This window comes from Bison bison, unplaced genomic scaffold (genome assembly GCF_000754665.1).
Source record: "Bison bison bison isolate TAMUID 2011002044 unplaced genomic scaffold, Bison_UMD1.0 scf7180017864223, whole genome shotgun sequence".
Lineage (NCBI taxonomy): Eukaryota > Metazoa > Chordata > Mammalia > Artiodactyla > Bovidae > Bison > Bison bison.
In genome coordinates this window covers 1,562,352-1,575,225 of record NW_011494795.1, presented here as the reverse complement: position 1 = coordinate 1,575,225, position 12,874 = coordinate 1,562,352, and the positions used below count along the sequence as shown (strand labels likewise).

The 12,874-nt window shown below is 41.0% G+C and overlaps 1 protein-coding gene across 1 annotated transcript in view; it reads left to right on the top strand.

The window, feature by feature from the left end:
* The window catches only part of EIF2AK1 (eukaryotic translation initiation factor 2-alpha kinase 1), a 37,530-nt gene that overhangs the window by 10,759 nt on the left and 13,897 nt on the right, over positions 1 to 12,874 (top strand). The window contains exons 6-13 of the mRNA XM_010845778.1: positions 7,296 to 7,475; positions 8,146 to 8,279; positions 8,946 to 8,983; positions 10,219 to 10,318; positions 10,882 to 10,962; positions 11,595 to 11,694; positions 12,218 to 12,278; positions 12,588 to 12,863. Of these exons, the coding sequence (XP_010844080.1) occupies positions 7,296 to 7,475; positions 8,146 to 8,279; positions 8,946 to 8,983; positions 10,219 to 10,318; positions 10,882 to 10,962; positions 11,595 to 11,694; positions 12,218 to 12,278; positions 12,588 to 12,863 (970 nt within the window). The remainder of the gene's footprint in view (positions 1 to 7,295; positions 7,476 to 8,145; positions 8,280 to 8,945; positions 8,984 to 10,218; positions 10,319 to 10,881; positions 10,963 to 11,594; positions 11,695 to 12,217; positions 12,279 to 12,587; positions 12,864 to 12,874) is intronic.

Here is a 12,874-nt window from a genome sequence, read left to right as displayed (position 1 = left end):
AAGTTGGGCTGGATCCGGGCCGGAACGGGGCCAGCGGTGCAGTGTCGAGGGCGGGCGGGCCGTCTGGATTAGGAGAGCTCGTATTGAAACAGTTGTCTGCAGCCCGCTCGATCGTTTCCCTTTCTGCTCCGCGGTTTTCCTCTGCGGGCTCGGGGCTACCGACGCGCCCGGCTGTTTTCCCTCTGGCTGTTTTCCAGCTCCTGAGCCCCGGGGCTCAGGTGATGCGGTTGAGCGTTGCAAACTAGTCTACTGCAACTTGGCAGACCCTATGAGCCTAGCAGTTTGGGTTGAGTTTTCATGGTAGCTTCTCTTTGTCTTTGGCTTTACTTTTGCTTAGCTGAAGAGTTCTCATAGTGAAACAGTAAGGGCATCATTCTCTTCTATTAAGGAAGAACCCCAAGTTTTCTTGAAGCTTTTGCTTACTAGGAGATAGGGCGTAAGTTCTTCAAGTGGTTCATAAAGCGAGGGTGCTTATAACGTTGAGTCTAACCAGTTCAAAATATCTAATATATTAATGAAAGTGCAGTAGGCTTTTCAGTGGTAACCAGTTGTTTGGGCAGTTTTTTTTTTTACCCCTTCTTTTTTCTTGAACATCAGGGTGATACCAGGAACTTTTCCAGAACTGCAGTTGATGTCAGAAGGGAGGGTGGTTTGGTGTGGACCGTTTACCTTATAACATTTGTAATTGCTTGAGACCTTGCAGACATCAACATAAGGATTTGTAGTGATCATGACAGCGGTATAATTTTGAGCAGAACTAAGATTAAATAGGGGCCCAAAATGGAGCGTATGATAGGTAGTAGTTGTTTGCTCTACTTAGATATTGGATAACTATAAAAATAGTTTAAAAATACTTTAAAAGTTTCATTTTCTCAGTAAATATATTGATGGTGATAGTATAGGTATCTCTGTTCTGTAATCCAGTAGCAAAAAATATCCCAAGTGCTCAGAATATATTTTTTTTAGTGGATGAACGCATTGAAGAAAATTGAAGTATAGTTAATTTACAGTGTTGTGTTAATTGCAAGTGTATAGCAAAGTAGCTCAGCCATATACACACACACACACACACACACACACATATATATGTATATATATTCTTTTCCATTATAGGTTGTTACAAGATATTGCGTATAATTTCCCATGCTGTAAAGTAAGTCCTTGTTTATATATAGTAGGGTTTATGGCCATTTTAGGGAGAAGGCAATGGCACCCCACTCCAGTACTGTTGCCAGGAAAATCCCATGGACGGAGGAGCCTGGTGGGCTGCAGTCTATGGGGTCGCTAAGAGTCAGACACAACTGAGTGACTTCACTTTCACTTTCCACTGTCATGCATTGGAGAAGGAAATGGCAACCCACTCCAGTGTTCTTGCCTGGAGAATCCCATGGACGCAGAAGCCTGGTAGGCTGCAGTCCATGGGGTCGCACAGAGTCGGACACGACTGAAGCAACTTGGCAGCATGGCCATTTTAAAAATAAAATTGTGCCATAAATGAATGATTCATTGATTCAGGAAGGTTTTTACTTTGTGGTAGTTCAAATAGAGTGATTATAGAGAATATACATTAAGTTGAAGCCTGAAACAAATATTAACATGTTGCAGGGGATTTAAAGATGCAAGCTGAGTTGAAAAGGTCTTAATTTATTCCATAAATTCTTCAGTTTTCACCCTTATTACTACCTACAATTCTTGATAAAGAGAAACAAAAGGAGACTGTGATAGTGATTTAGGTAGTCTCTTAACATAGGACGCCTGTAAGATAACTATTTTTTAAAGGAAAAAGTGATTTTTTTCCCACATGTATCATATTCTAGTAGCTCGGTAATATGTAAAGCATTATGTCAAAGCCCCTGCTGTAAACAGGCAAGTCTGTTCTGTAACACTGTGATAAGGTTTTCTGCACACTGAAGATTATTCTTGAAGGGAGTGATCTTCAATAAGCTTCTGAAAATTTCCTTCTCCTTTGGTTACTCATGATACGGCTGTGTTTACATATTGCCTTTTCTTTCACAGAGAAAAAAGAAGCCTAGAATGTCCAGACATACACTGTCTTTTTATATGAAAGGTTAGATCTGTGAGAAATCCTAGTTTAATTTCTTGGTGTAAAAACAGAGTAGGTAGATGACTCCTCAGCAGGTGTCTGTTGATGTGAGGAGGTCACCGTGCCCAGCAGTGGTAGCATTAGAAAAGTCACAGTCTGGATGGAACCGGCGCCTGTGTCCTTCAGCAGCTCGAGTAGGGATTCTCCTCAAACCAGCATCATCCGTCTTTGATCAAAGTTTTTTCATGTTTTTTTCCCCCGCCCCTGTGGAAAAGCTCGCGTTAGAAGGAGGGCCGACAGTAAACCTGTTGTCAGGCTCATTAATTTTTCTTCTCTCATCTGACACAGGTATTTCCAAAGTTTTACCTCTGATTAATCCTTCAGAGTCTTTAATTTGGATCATACTTTGCTCAGGAGGTTGAATCAGATGATTCCTTTCCTATTTGTCTTACTCCCCTCTTACATGGCAGAATTCTAGAACTCTTAATTCACACTGGGCCTGGATATTTCTTACTCTTTCTGGAGAACTTGACCTCACCTTTCCTTTCAGCCCCATACCTCTTCTCTGGACCATAACTGAAGTGAGAGACTTTCAGCCTCCACCTTCATTTCCTGTCAGTTTTGCTCCTTCCTGTGTTTGGGTGTCTGTCCATCATCTTTTTAAAGTTGTCACTTTCTTATTAGGTTCAGTTGACTCCGATGAGCAACCGTTTTTTTGTTTGTTTTTAATTAAAAAGTAGAATTTTCTTATCATGGAGGATAGGGATAAGGGTGTATAGAAGCAGCAAACACTCCTAAAAAGAAAAACCTCACCACTGTTGGCAATTCAGTACTTAAAATTTTGTTTTTCACATTATAGAGTATGTTGAAAAGGTAGAGGAGTCTGAAGAAGAAACTAAAAAAGCCAGGATCTCATCCCCCAGAAGTTACTGTTTGTGATTTCCATTTACAAACAGTATGTTTTGGTTTAGCTAGGGTCAACTTTTTGGGTGAATTTTGCATTTAAAAATATTTGTCAAAGAAAGGTATTCTGAATAGATTGAAGATTTCTATCACAGCCCAAGATAAGAGAAACCTAAGTAAGAAGGTAGGTGTTGCAAGAGGGCATCAGAGGGCAGACACACTGAAACCGTACTCACAGAAAACTAGTTAATCTAATCACACTAGGACCACAGCCTTGTCTAACTCAATGAAACTAAGCCATGCCCGTGGGGCAACCCAAGATGGGCGGGTCATGGTGGAGAGATCTGACAGAATGTGGTCCACTGGAGACGGGAATGGCAAACCACTTCAGTATTCTTGCCTTGAGAACCCCATGAACAGTATGAAAAGGCAAGTGCTGCGATTCATGGGGTCGCAAAGAGTTGGACATGACTGAGCGACTGAACTGAACTGAACTGAACTGATGATAGAAACATTGTCTGAATAGGATAAAAGTTTAGAGAAAGCATCAGAAAATTTAAAGGCATAAAGGAAGGAGAGGGGAAGGTCCCGTTGACTCCCGTCTCTGAGGAGACCTCACTGCTAAGAATTTGCTGTTTTTGTTTGTAGTATTTCCTGAGAGGTGCTGTATACCACGTAGATGCCTAGACACTAGTGGTCAAACAGGCAGACTATAAACTGCTGCTCACTTGTAATCTCACTCTTTGTAGCTTCCGTCGATGTGTCATTGAAAGCACAGGGGGCAGAGACTTTTGTCTGTTTCGATCTTTCTATTCTTTTTGTGTATATAGATCAGTATAGCTATAAAATAAATATACTTTAAAATCGTGATCATAATAGTCTGATAAGCAGATTGCTTTTTAAATGTGAGCTTATATTAGCATTTTCTTGTGATAAATTAGCCTTTAAGAACGTTATTTTAAGATGATCACATTCTGGACTATCATTTATTTAATCTTCGCTCTGTTGTTGGAAAATAGGATTGTCTTTTTTTTCTAACCATTAGAAATAACACAGGGTTTGACCTCTATTTGATATCTATATTCATAAATCTTTGTTAATACATGATTATCTCTTTAGAATAGATCCATGAAAGTAGGGTTTGTTTGGTCAAAGAAAACAGTTCTTTAAAAAGTTTTGATATGTTTTGCTAAAATGGTGACCAGAAAGGTTGTGTTGGTTTGTATGAAACTGTCTTGCCTCACCTTCATTAGTATTACTAATTTATGTCCTGCTGCTTTTTCTTTTAATTTTTATTTTATTATAGTTGATTTACCAGATTGTTTTAGTTTCAGGTGTACCACAAAGGGATTCAGTTGTACATGTACAGATACATTCTTTTTCACTAGAGTTCCCTATGCTATACCAGAGGTCCTTATTGGTTGGCCTACTTCTTTGACGTGCTACATTGTTATTTATGATTATCTTTCTGTATAGGGCCATTTATTGATACAACAGCTACATAGTATTCTATATATGCTGCTGCTAAGTGGCTTCAGTCCTGTCCCACTCTGTGAGACCCCATAGACGGCAGCCCAAAAGGCTCCCCCGTCCCTGGGATTCTCCAGGCAAGACCACTGGAGTGGGTTGCCATTTCCTTCTCCAGTGCACGAGAGTGAAAAGTGAAAGGGAAGTCGCTCAGTCGTGTCCGACCCTCAGCGACCCCATGGACTGCAGCCTACCAGGCTCCTCCATCCATGAGATTTCCCAGGCAAGAGTACTGGATGTAACTTAGCAAATTTTCAGTGCTTTAAGGTATTGCCCTGATCACCTTGGACATAGGTATTTGCTGTTTTCTTTATTTCCTTGGTTTATCTTTCCAAAAGTAGAATTGTTGGGTTAAGGTTTGCACGTTTGAAATTCTACAGTGTATTGCCAAAGGTTATAGACACTTACTCCTTGGGTTTGAAAGTGTCTAGTTTTCTGTGCTCTTAACCATACCAAGGATTCCAAACTTTAATTACCAATCTATGGTTGCCAAGGGGAAGGGTTTGTGGGAGGAATGAAGTGGTAGGTTGGGGTTAGCAGATAAGCTTTTATATATGGAATGAATAAACAAGGTCCTTCTGTATCACACAAAAGAACTGTATTCAATATCCTATAATAAACCATAATGGAAAAGGATGTTAAAAAATATATATATATGTATGTCTGACTAAATCATTTTGCTGTATAGCAGTAATTAACCCAACATTGTAAATCAACTATACTTCAATAAAAATAAATTTTTAAAAAGTTACCAATCTGATAGCACTGTTTCCAAACTCTGGTCCTGTGGTTATTTTACTGTGTATGTGTTACACATGGAGAAGGCAATGGCACCCCACTCCAGTAGTCTTGCCTGGAAAATCCCATGGACGGAGGAGCCTGGTGGGCTATAGTCCATGAGGTCGCTGAGTCGGACACGACTGAGCCACTTCCCTTTCACTTTTCACTGTCTTGCATTGGAGAAGGAAATGGCAACCCACTCCAGTGTTCTTGCCTGGAGAATCCCAGGGACGGGGGAGCCTTTTGGGCTGCCGTCTATGGGGTCGCACAGAGTCAGACACGACTGAAGCGACTTAGCAGCAGCAGCAGCAGTGTTACACATACTCTAAGGTCCTCCGTTTCATAATATATATGTATTACTAGCTATGTTAAGCCTGTTTGAATTTTAACTGTGCTTCATTTTCTTACTAGCGTGTAAGAGCTCTGTATAAATAATTGTTGCCTTTTCTTTCTTGACACATACAGTACAGATTACCGTATCTGATTTTGTGATTCGTGTTTTAACTTGAAGATACCTTTATATAGAGACGTTTTTACGTGGCACATTTTCCATTCTTTTTCTTTCTCATACTCAGATAATAATTCATTTAAAATGAATAGCATATCGCCATTCATGCAGGTCTTTTTTGAGCCCACCTACAGGTCAGAGAGGAAATTGGTGAATGAACTCTCAATTTGAAAAACCTTGGCTCTTCCAGGACCTTCGGTGGTTTATAGAGATGCTCGGAGCAGAGTGTTTGGGATGGGGTCGATTTTGTTAATAGAAGGTATAGGGTACAATGGGCCCCATTCTGCAGAGTGTTTCCAGCTGATTGGGTCAGCAGCTTTTGAGAGTTTGAAGTGCCTCATCTTTCCTCCAACAGCTCCTCTTAGCAGGTTTCACTTGTGTTAACCTCTCCTTCCCATTCCTAGTATTTGAATCCTGGCTCGTCCATTTCTTTCTTATTATCTCTGGGACTTGTTCTTCCCTCCATGTTTCTTCACTTAATCCCTCTGCTAGGCTCATCCTGACTTGGTGTTGATGGTCGCGTGCCTCCTTCCAGGCTCCCCGTCACGTGTCCAGAACAGTTTCCTCCCTGTTTCCTGCATTGTGATTTTGGCCTATTAAATGATGTATTTAATAAACAGTGCGCGAGAACTTATGACCTTCTGCATTGTCAACTCAGCTGCCGGCTTGCTTTTGTTTAGTAGATCGAGGATAGGCTTGGGAGTCTGTCTGAGATGCCTGCTTGCTTGTTCCTCAACCTCTGAATGGGTCGGCGTCTGCATCTGTAAAACGGGAATGGTCACATAGGGTTTCGTGAGGACTAAATGAGATTGTGCATATAAAACAGCTGGTCGAAACATATGTAGCACACACTCAGCATAGAGGTTCCGTCATTCCTCCCTTTCCTTTTCTTCACAGCCAGACTTCTGGTACCCCTGGCCGGAAGGAAGCCTGTTCCTGCTTGTTTGCTTGCTGAAAGATTTATTTTCCATTTATTCATTGCTACCTTTGCACACATCATCATTAACCAAAATTTCCTCCTTGCCTGCAGTGGCCTCTTTCTGCCAGTGCTTCCAGACTTGCAGATTTCAACTCAAAGCTCAATTCCAGATACTCTGTCTTTAACTCCAGTCCCCTAAAGTAATGTTTCGCTTTTTATTTCCTTAAATTTAAGTAGAGTCTTTTACTAATTAGCATTTGCTTTTTTTTCATTGTGAGACCTGCTTGTTGTCGTTCAGTCGATAAGTTGTGTCCGACTCTGTGTGACCCCATGGACTGCAGCATGCCAGGCTTCCCTGTCCTTCACTGTCTTCTGGAGTTTGTTCAAACTTGTGTCCATCGAGTTGGTGATGCCATCCAACCATCTCATCCTCTGTCGCCCCCTTTTCCTGCCCTCAATATTTCCCAACTTCAGGATCTTTTCCAATGAGTTGACATTGGGTGCTCTTCCCATCAGGTGGACAAAGTATTGGAGCTTCAGCATCAGTCCTTGCAATGAATATTCAGGGTTGATTTCCTTTAGGATTGCCTGGTTTACCATTTCTTAAATTTTGTTTTTCCTGTTTTCACTTGCAGAATCTGATGTTCCCGCAGAACTCCAGGTGTTGAAAGGACCCCTGCAGCAGCCCACCTTCCCTTTTGCAGTAGCCAACCAACTGTTGCTGGTTTCTCTGCTGGAGCACCTGAGCCATGTGCATGAGCCAAACCCACTTCGTTCCAGACAGGTGTTTAAATGTCAGTAAGAATGAATTAACTTTGCTAAATAAAACTTGTACACATTCTATGTTGTTTAATGCCATGGGTCTGAGAGGCAGCCTGTGTCTAAAAATTTGAAATAAACCTTAATAATACATCTTGTAAATTTACTTTATATTTTCCTTTGGGTAATTCCTTATGAATGTCATCGCTGGGAACTCCAAAAAAGATTAATCACCATAAAATTGGGTGTATCTGAGTAAATAAAAGGTAGGTCTTTTTGATTTACAACGTGATAATTCATAGAGTTTTCGAAGATACGTTATGGTTTAGTTCGTGAGCAGATACATGAAAATTCCAGGTACTGATTCTGAACCTGTTCTTGACCAAAGCCCTGAAACAGTTGTGACCAGTTGTCTTGACCCTCTAGCTGGGTGTCTTACAGTTCACTCCTGACACTGTTTCCCTGAAGTTTGAGTCAGCTCCCGCAGTTGAAGGGCTTAGTCCACAAGACTGCCCTCATTTCAGATGCCAGTTGCAAGCAGGAGGTCCCTGGGTGCTTGGGTTACCCATGCTTGTGGCTGACTTGGTTCCAAATTGGGGGTTCCCGTTGCCCCTCAGGTTTGAGAATTTGCTGTGACAGCTCACAGTGCTTAGGGAGACATTTTATCACTGGCCTTTCTAATGATTGTTTTCCACATTCTTACAGTGCTTTGTCAGACCTTTATCAAAATGGGGCTCCTGTCGTCCTTCACCTGTAGCGATGAGTTCAGCTCGTTGCGGCTACATCACAACAGAGCTATTACACATTTGATGAGGTCAGCTAAGGAGAGAGTTCGCCAGGTAAGCACTGAGAAATAAATGTACTCGGTGTATGACAAAAAACATCCTGATTTTAAGAGAACTATATTTTAAAACATTATGAAAACCTGATTATAACGTGGTGTTTTTTTTATATATAACAGGTTTAATATTAACTTTGTTTATTCAACAGATATTTATCGAATAGCTATTGTGTGTTAGGCTATCTTGTAGGAGTTGGGGTTCAATCCCTGCCCTCAGGGAGCTTATGTTCCTTGAGGAGGAGGCAGTAAACAATAGAAAAAGAAAGATACATGGGTTGTTAGTTGGTGGTGTTAAGAAGAAACATCAAGGAGTAGAGGGCTTAGAAAATGTTGGGAGGTGCTGTGTGAACTCTACATAGCGTGTCAGAGTGGGCCTTGCTGAGACGAGAGGCAGGAGCTGAAGTTGAGGACGGCCATGCAGAGGGGTCTCAACCTGGTCTTTGGGTGGCGAGAATATAGCTTTTTCATGAGTGATCTTTCAGGGAGAAATATCTTTAATTGCAAACTCTTAAGTGATCTTGAAAAAGCCATTGGATGGGTGGGTGTATTTTTTTAAATGTTAATTTGAGCATTTGGGAGTAGTCATATAACATTGGATTTTGGTAGATTCCTTATTCCATGAAATTTTCAAAATGTTTTTTAAAAAACAATTTTTTGATTTTAGGGTCCTTGTGAGGATAATTCTCATATCCAGAAGATCAGGTAAGTGTTGAGTAGTTTTATGACCATGTAAGAAGTAAACTGATTCAAAAGAAATCAGTGTGGAGAAGTAATCCTCAATTAATCAGAAATTAGTATTGGGATTCAAAATAATGTAGTTAGGGCAGTTCATGAAAGTTAAAAGCTTTTTAAGATTTCTCATTCTTTTTTTGACCCCCTCCCCCAATTCTTTAGGGATTCTATAAGCCCCGCCCTTAATTCAGAGCACTGACATCCAGTCCCTGTCAGGGGAACACCACTGAATTTCAACTTCATGTAGGAAATGCTAGTTTAAAACCTGTAATTGTTCTGAACCATTAAGAAATTTAAGTAGATGTGTGATTGCGGTGGTGAGGGTACTCCTGGACGTTGTTACCATCCACTGCCATCGAGGGTGCCAGCTGGTGCCTGCGACCTGCTGAGTACAGGTGGACGACCCTCGGCTCCTCCGCAGCAGAGCTCCTGTAAGACGCGCTGGTCAAAGCTTCTAGCAAATTTGGATCCGTCTCTTCAGTGCAAGCGTTGAACATGCCCGTCTCCTGAAGTTGCTGTCAGAGGCTCTTCTCGACTCTGCGCTGTGTTCCTGCTCCAGCTTCAGCAGCAGACATCCCAAGATGTGAGAGCTAGAAGAGACTTGAAAGGTGATCCCTTCCGTGGATGACAGATTATTCCAGGGAATCTGCAGTGGAGTCAGGAGTTTCTGGTTCTTGGCCCAGCTGCCATGTGCACGTCTGACTGACCTCTGACCCCAGGCTTGGATGCCATATTGTCTGCTTCCAGAACAAGGATCTTCACTATACATCGGGACCCAGGCCCCTCTGACATCTCCTGAATGAGAAGCGATATTTAATAAAACAGTTTAAAATTTGTAATTCAAAAAAAAGAAATTTAAGTAAATTTGTCACTGAACTCAACTAGTCAGCTGCTGCCTGTTAGTCATCTTTAGAATTCCTGTTTTAAAACAATAATACTTTCTAATTGGAATACTAATTGCTGGTAAAATACTTAAAATTAAGTTAAAGTTATCTCTGCTGTCTGTTATGCTATTGATTTGCTTATTAGCAGATGCTTTCTTCATAGAGAATGAAGAATTTCATTTTAGCTCATCCTTTCTAAATCATTACAGCTTAGTGATAAACGAGGTTTCTCAGGACAGTAATATGGTGAGCATGACCTATCTTAGAATGTTGTGGTTCTCATGTTTTGGTATTGACTGACTGGTTATGTTTAACTTTCAGAGCAAGGGAAGTAGCCTTTGAAGCACAGACTTCACGTTACTTAAATGAATTTGAAGAGCTTGCCGTCTTAGGAAAAGGTGGATATGGAAGAGTATACAAGGTGGTTTTCTACATATTCGTTCTGACTTCCTACTCTACACAACATGTTGTATTTGAAGATGTTTTCATTCCCATTTAAAGTGCTCAAAGGAAATTTCCAGAAATCATGTATTTTCTTTTATTAAGATTTGTCATTTGTTAGGGACGTGGGCAGGTTTTAAGTTTTTCCTAACTACATTGGGTGATTTAGGGGGAGTCTGGAAACCTTTTGAGTTCTGTTCTATGGTTAATTTTTATTTAAAAATGTATTACTTGAAACAGTTATTTATGCTGCTGTTTTTCACAGAGCTTTTTTGCGAACATTCCCATTCTTCAAACATAGAGCTTCTAGGAGTTGGGCTCTCAGTCCAACTCTCAGAACCACGACATTCTCAGACTTGAAAAAGCTTTAGTCTGGCTGACTATGGCTGACTTCCCTCAATGTAGTTAAGAGGACTCACGTCTGTAGTGTAATTTTATCTCTTTGACTAGTTTGGATTATCTAAGGTCAAGTTGAAAAGAACTGTCTTTATTCAGTTGGAATTTAATGGTATAGTTTACTTTATCTTTTCATCTACTTTTTAGGTCAGGAATAAATTAGATGGCCAGTACTATGCCATTAAAAAAATCCTGATTAAGGGTGCAACTAAAGCAGACTGCATGAAGGTATGATTTAAAACGTTTACTTATTTTGAATAATTCAGTATTTAGGTCCTTTGGAAAGAGTTGTGTGTGTGTGTGTATTTGGCAAATAGTAGGTGGTATGGATTAACAATTTACTAAGAATGCGTTACAGTAAAATAAACATCAAGACTTAATTTTTATAGGCACTTCAGATTGACCACATTTCTGGGTCATTGCTGGGGAAGTTAATTTTTTAAGTAAACTGTTTATATATAACATGTAACAGGCTTGTTAGGAAAAACACAGATGCTCAATTCAGGTCCAGCTCCTCCCTGACATGCTGGGTGGTCCTGAGCAAAGGACCTAGTCCTCTAAGCCACTTCTGTCTCTTGCCCTTGAAATAGCGGTGAAAAATATGGTTTATTTACCTTGGAGGGCTGAACTTGTAGGAATGAAATGAGAGAATGATTATGTATGAACCATGAGAAGTGTAAAGTACCATATGCATGTAAGGTTTTAGTTGCTAAACAACTGCATTTTTCTCCCACAAAAGTATCCCCATCATTTTAAGATAGTTTAGATTCCTCGTACAGAGGGAACAAGTCATATTTGACACCATAAATATGTAACAGATTTGTCAGTAGAAGTCAGCTCTGAGTATGTTTCTTCTCCAGGTCCTGCGGGAAGTTAAGGTGCTGGCTGGTCTTCAGCATCCTAATATCGTTGGCTATCACACGGCCTGGATAGAACATGTTCACGTGGCCCACAGGCAAGGTGAGCGGCTTTAGGAGACACAGTTGAAGGGCTGGTGAATTTTGGCCTACGGGCCACATCTGGCCTGCCTCTCTTGCGCATCCCACAAGCTGATATATATATATTTTTAAAGAGTTAAAAGGAATCAAAGGAAGAATATTTTGTAAAGATTATGTGAAATTCAAATTTCATTGCCAATAAGTCAAGTGTGAGAAGCCAGGGTCACAGGAGTGCGTCCTCCCCGCCGCTTTGGCACTGCAAAGCAGAGTGGCATAGTGGCAGGAGGGGGCCCGGGGCCCACAGAGCCTGAAATGTTTCCTGCTGGGCCTGCCCAGCGCGTTCACTGAGCCCTCGTATAGGTGAACAGCTCTGTTTATCTTTCTTAAAATCCACCAGTCGTTTGACTCAGCTCGATGTATTTGCATTTTGCCAGAAGGTATGACGTTTTTATCTTGTAGTCTCATTTGGTATGAGTTACATTTCTTAGCCTTTGACTATAAATTAGAAAACTGAGCAGCTTTGAAGACTCTTCTTTTCTCTTCAGCCGATAGACTTTCTCTTCAGTTGCCGTCCCTGGAAGTGATCTCCGACCAGAAAGACCCCAGGTACGTGGGCTGCAGTACACGTTAGCTTTCTGTCACCTCCTCGGGTTGCCTTTTGCAGCCAAGGAGCCCAGGAGTGTGTTAGACTTTCTTCTTGTTTATTTTCATTACAAAATGTTAAACTGTTTTCTTTCTCCTCTCAAGTGTTTCCCATCAGTATTTTTAAGTAATTACTACTGCTAGACAGATTGGCTGTCTTTTTTGTTAGTTTACCAGTAAGATATACATACAGTCTGGAAGGAACAGTTGAGGTAGTACTCTTGACCTTTTTTAACATTGATTTTTATCTTTACTTTCTTTTCCCCCCTGCAGCGCTCAGTGTGATGTTAAAAGTGATGGAAGTAACAGCTCATCCATTATTTTTGCCGAATTCACCTCAGAAGAAGAAAAATCCTTACGAGAACCTGGTGTTGAAGACAATCAGAATAACAGATTGGTGAACTACAGCTCCAGGATAGTCGCCAGAGATGCTGGTGACTTCGAATCATCACTTGAGCTCCACGAAAGTGAGGTGGCTGATGGATCTCCCAGACCCATTGCTGGGCGTTGGTTGCCGTTTCGGCATAACTCTGACCCAGAACAGAACTTCGCATCTACTG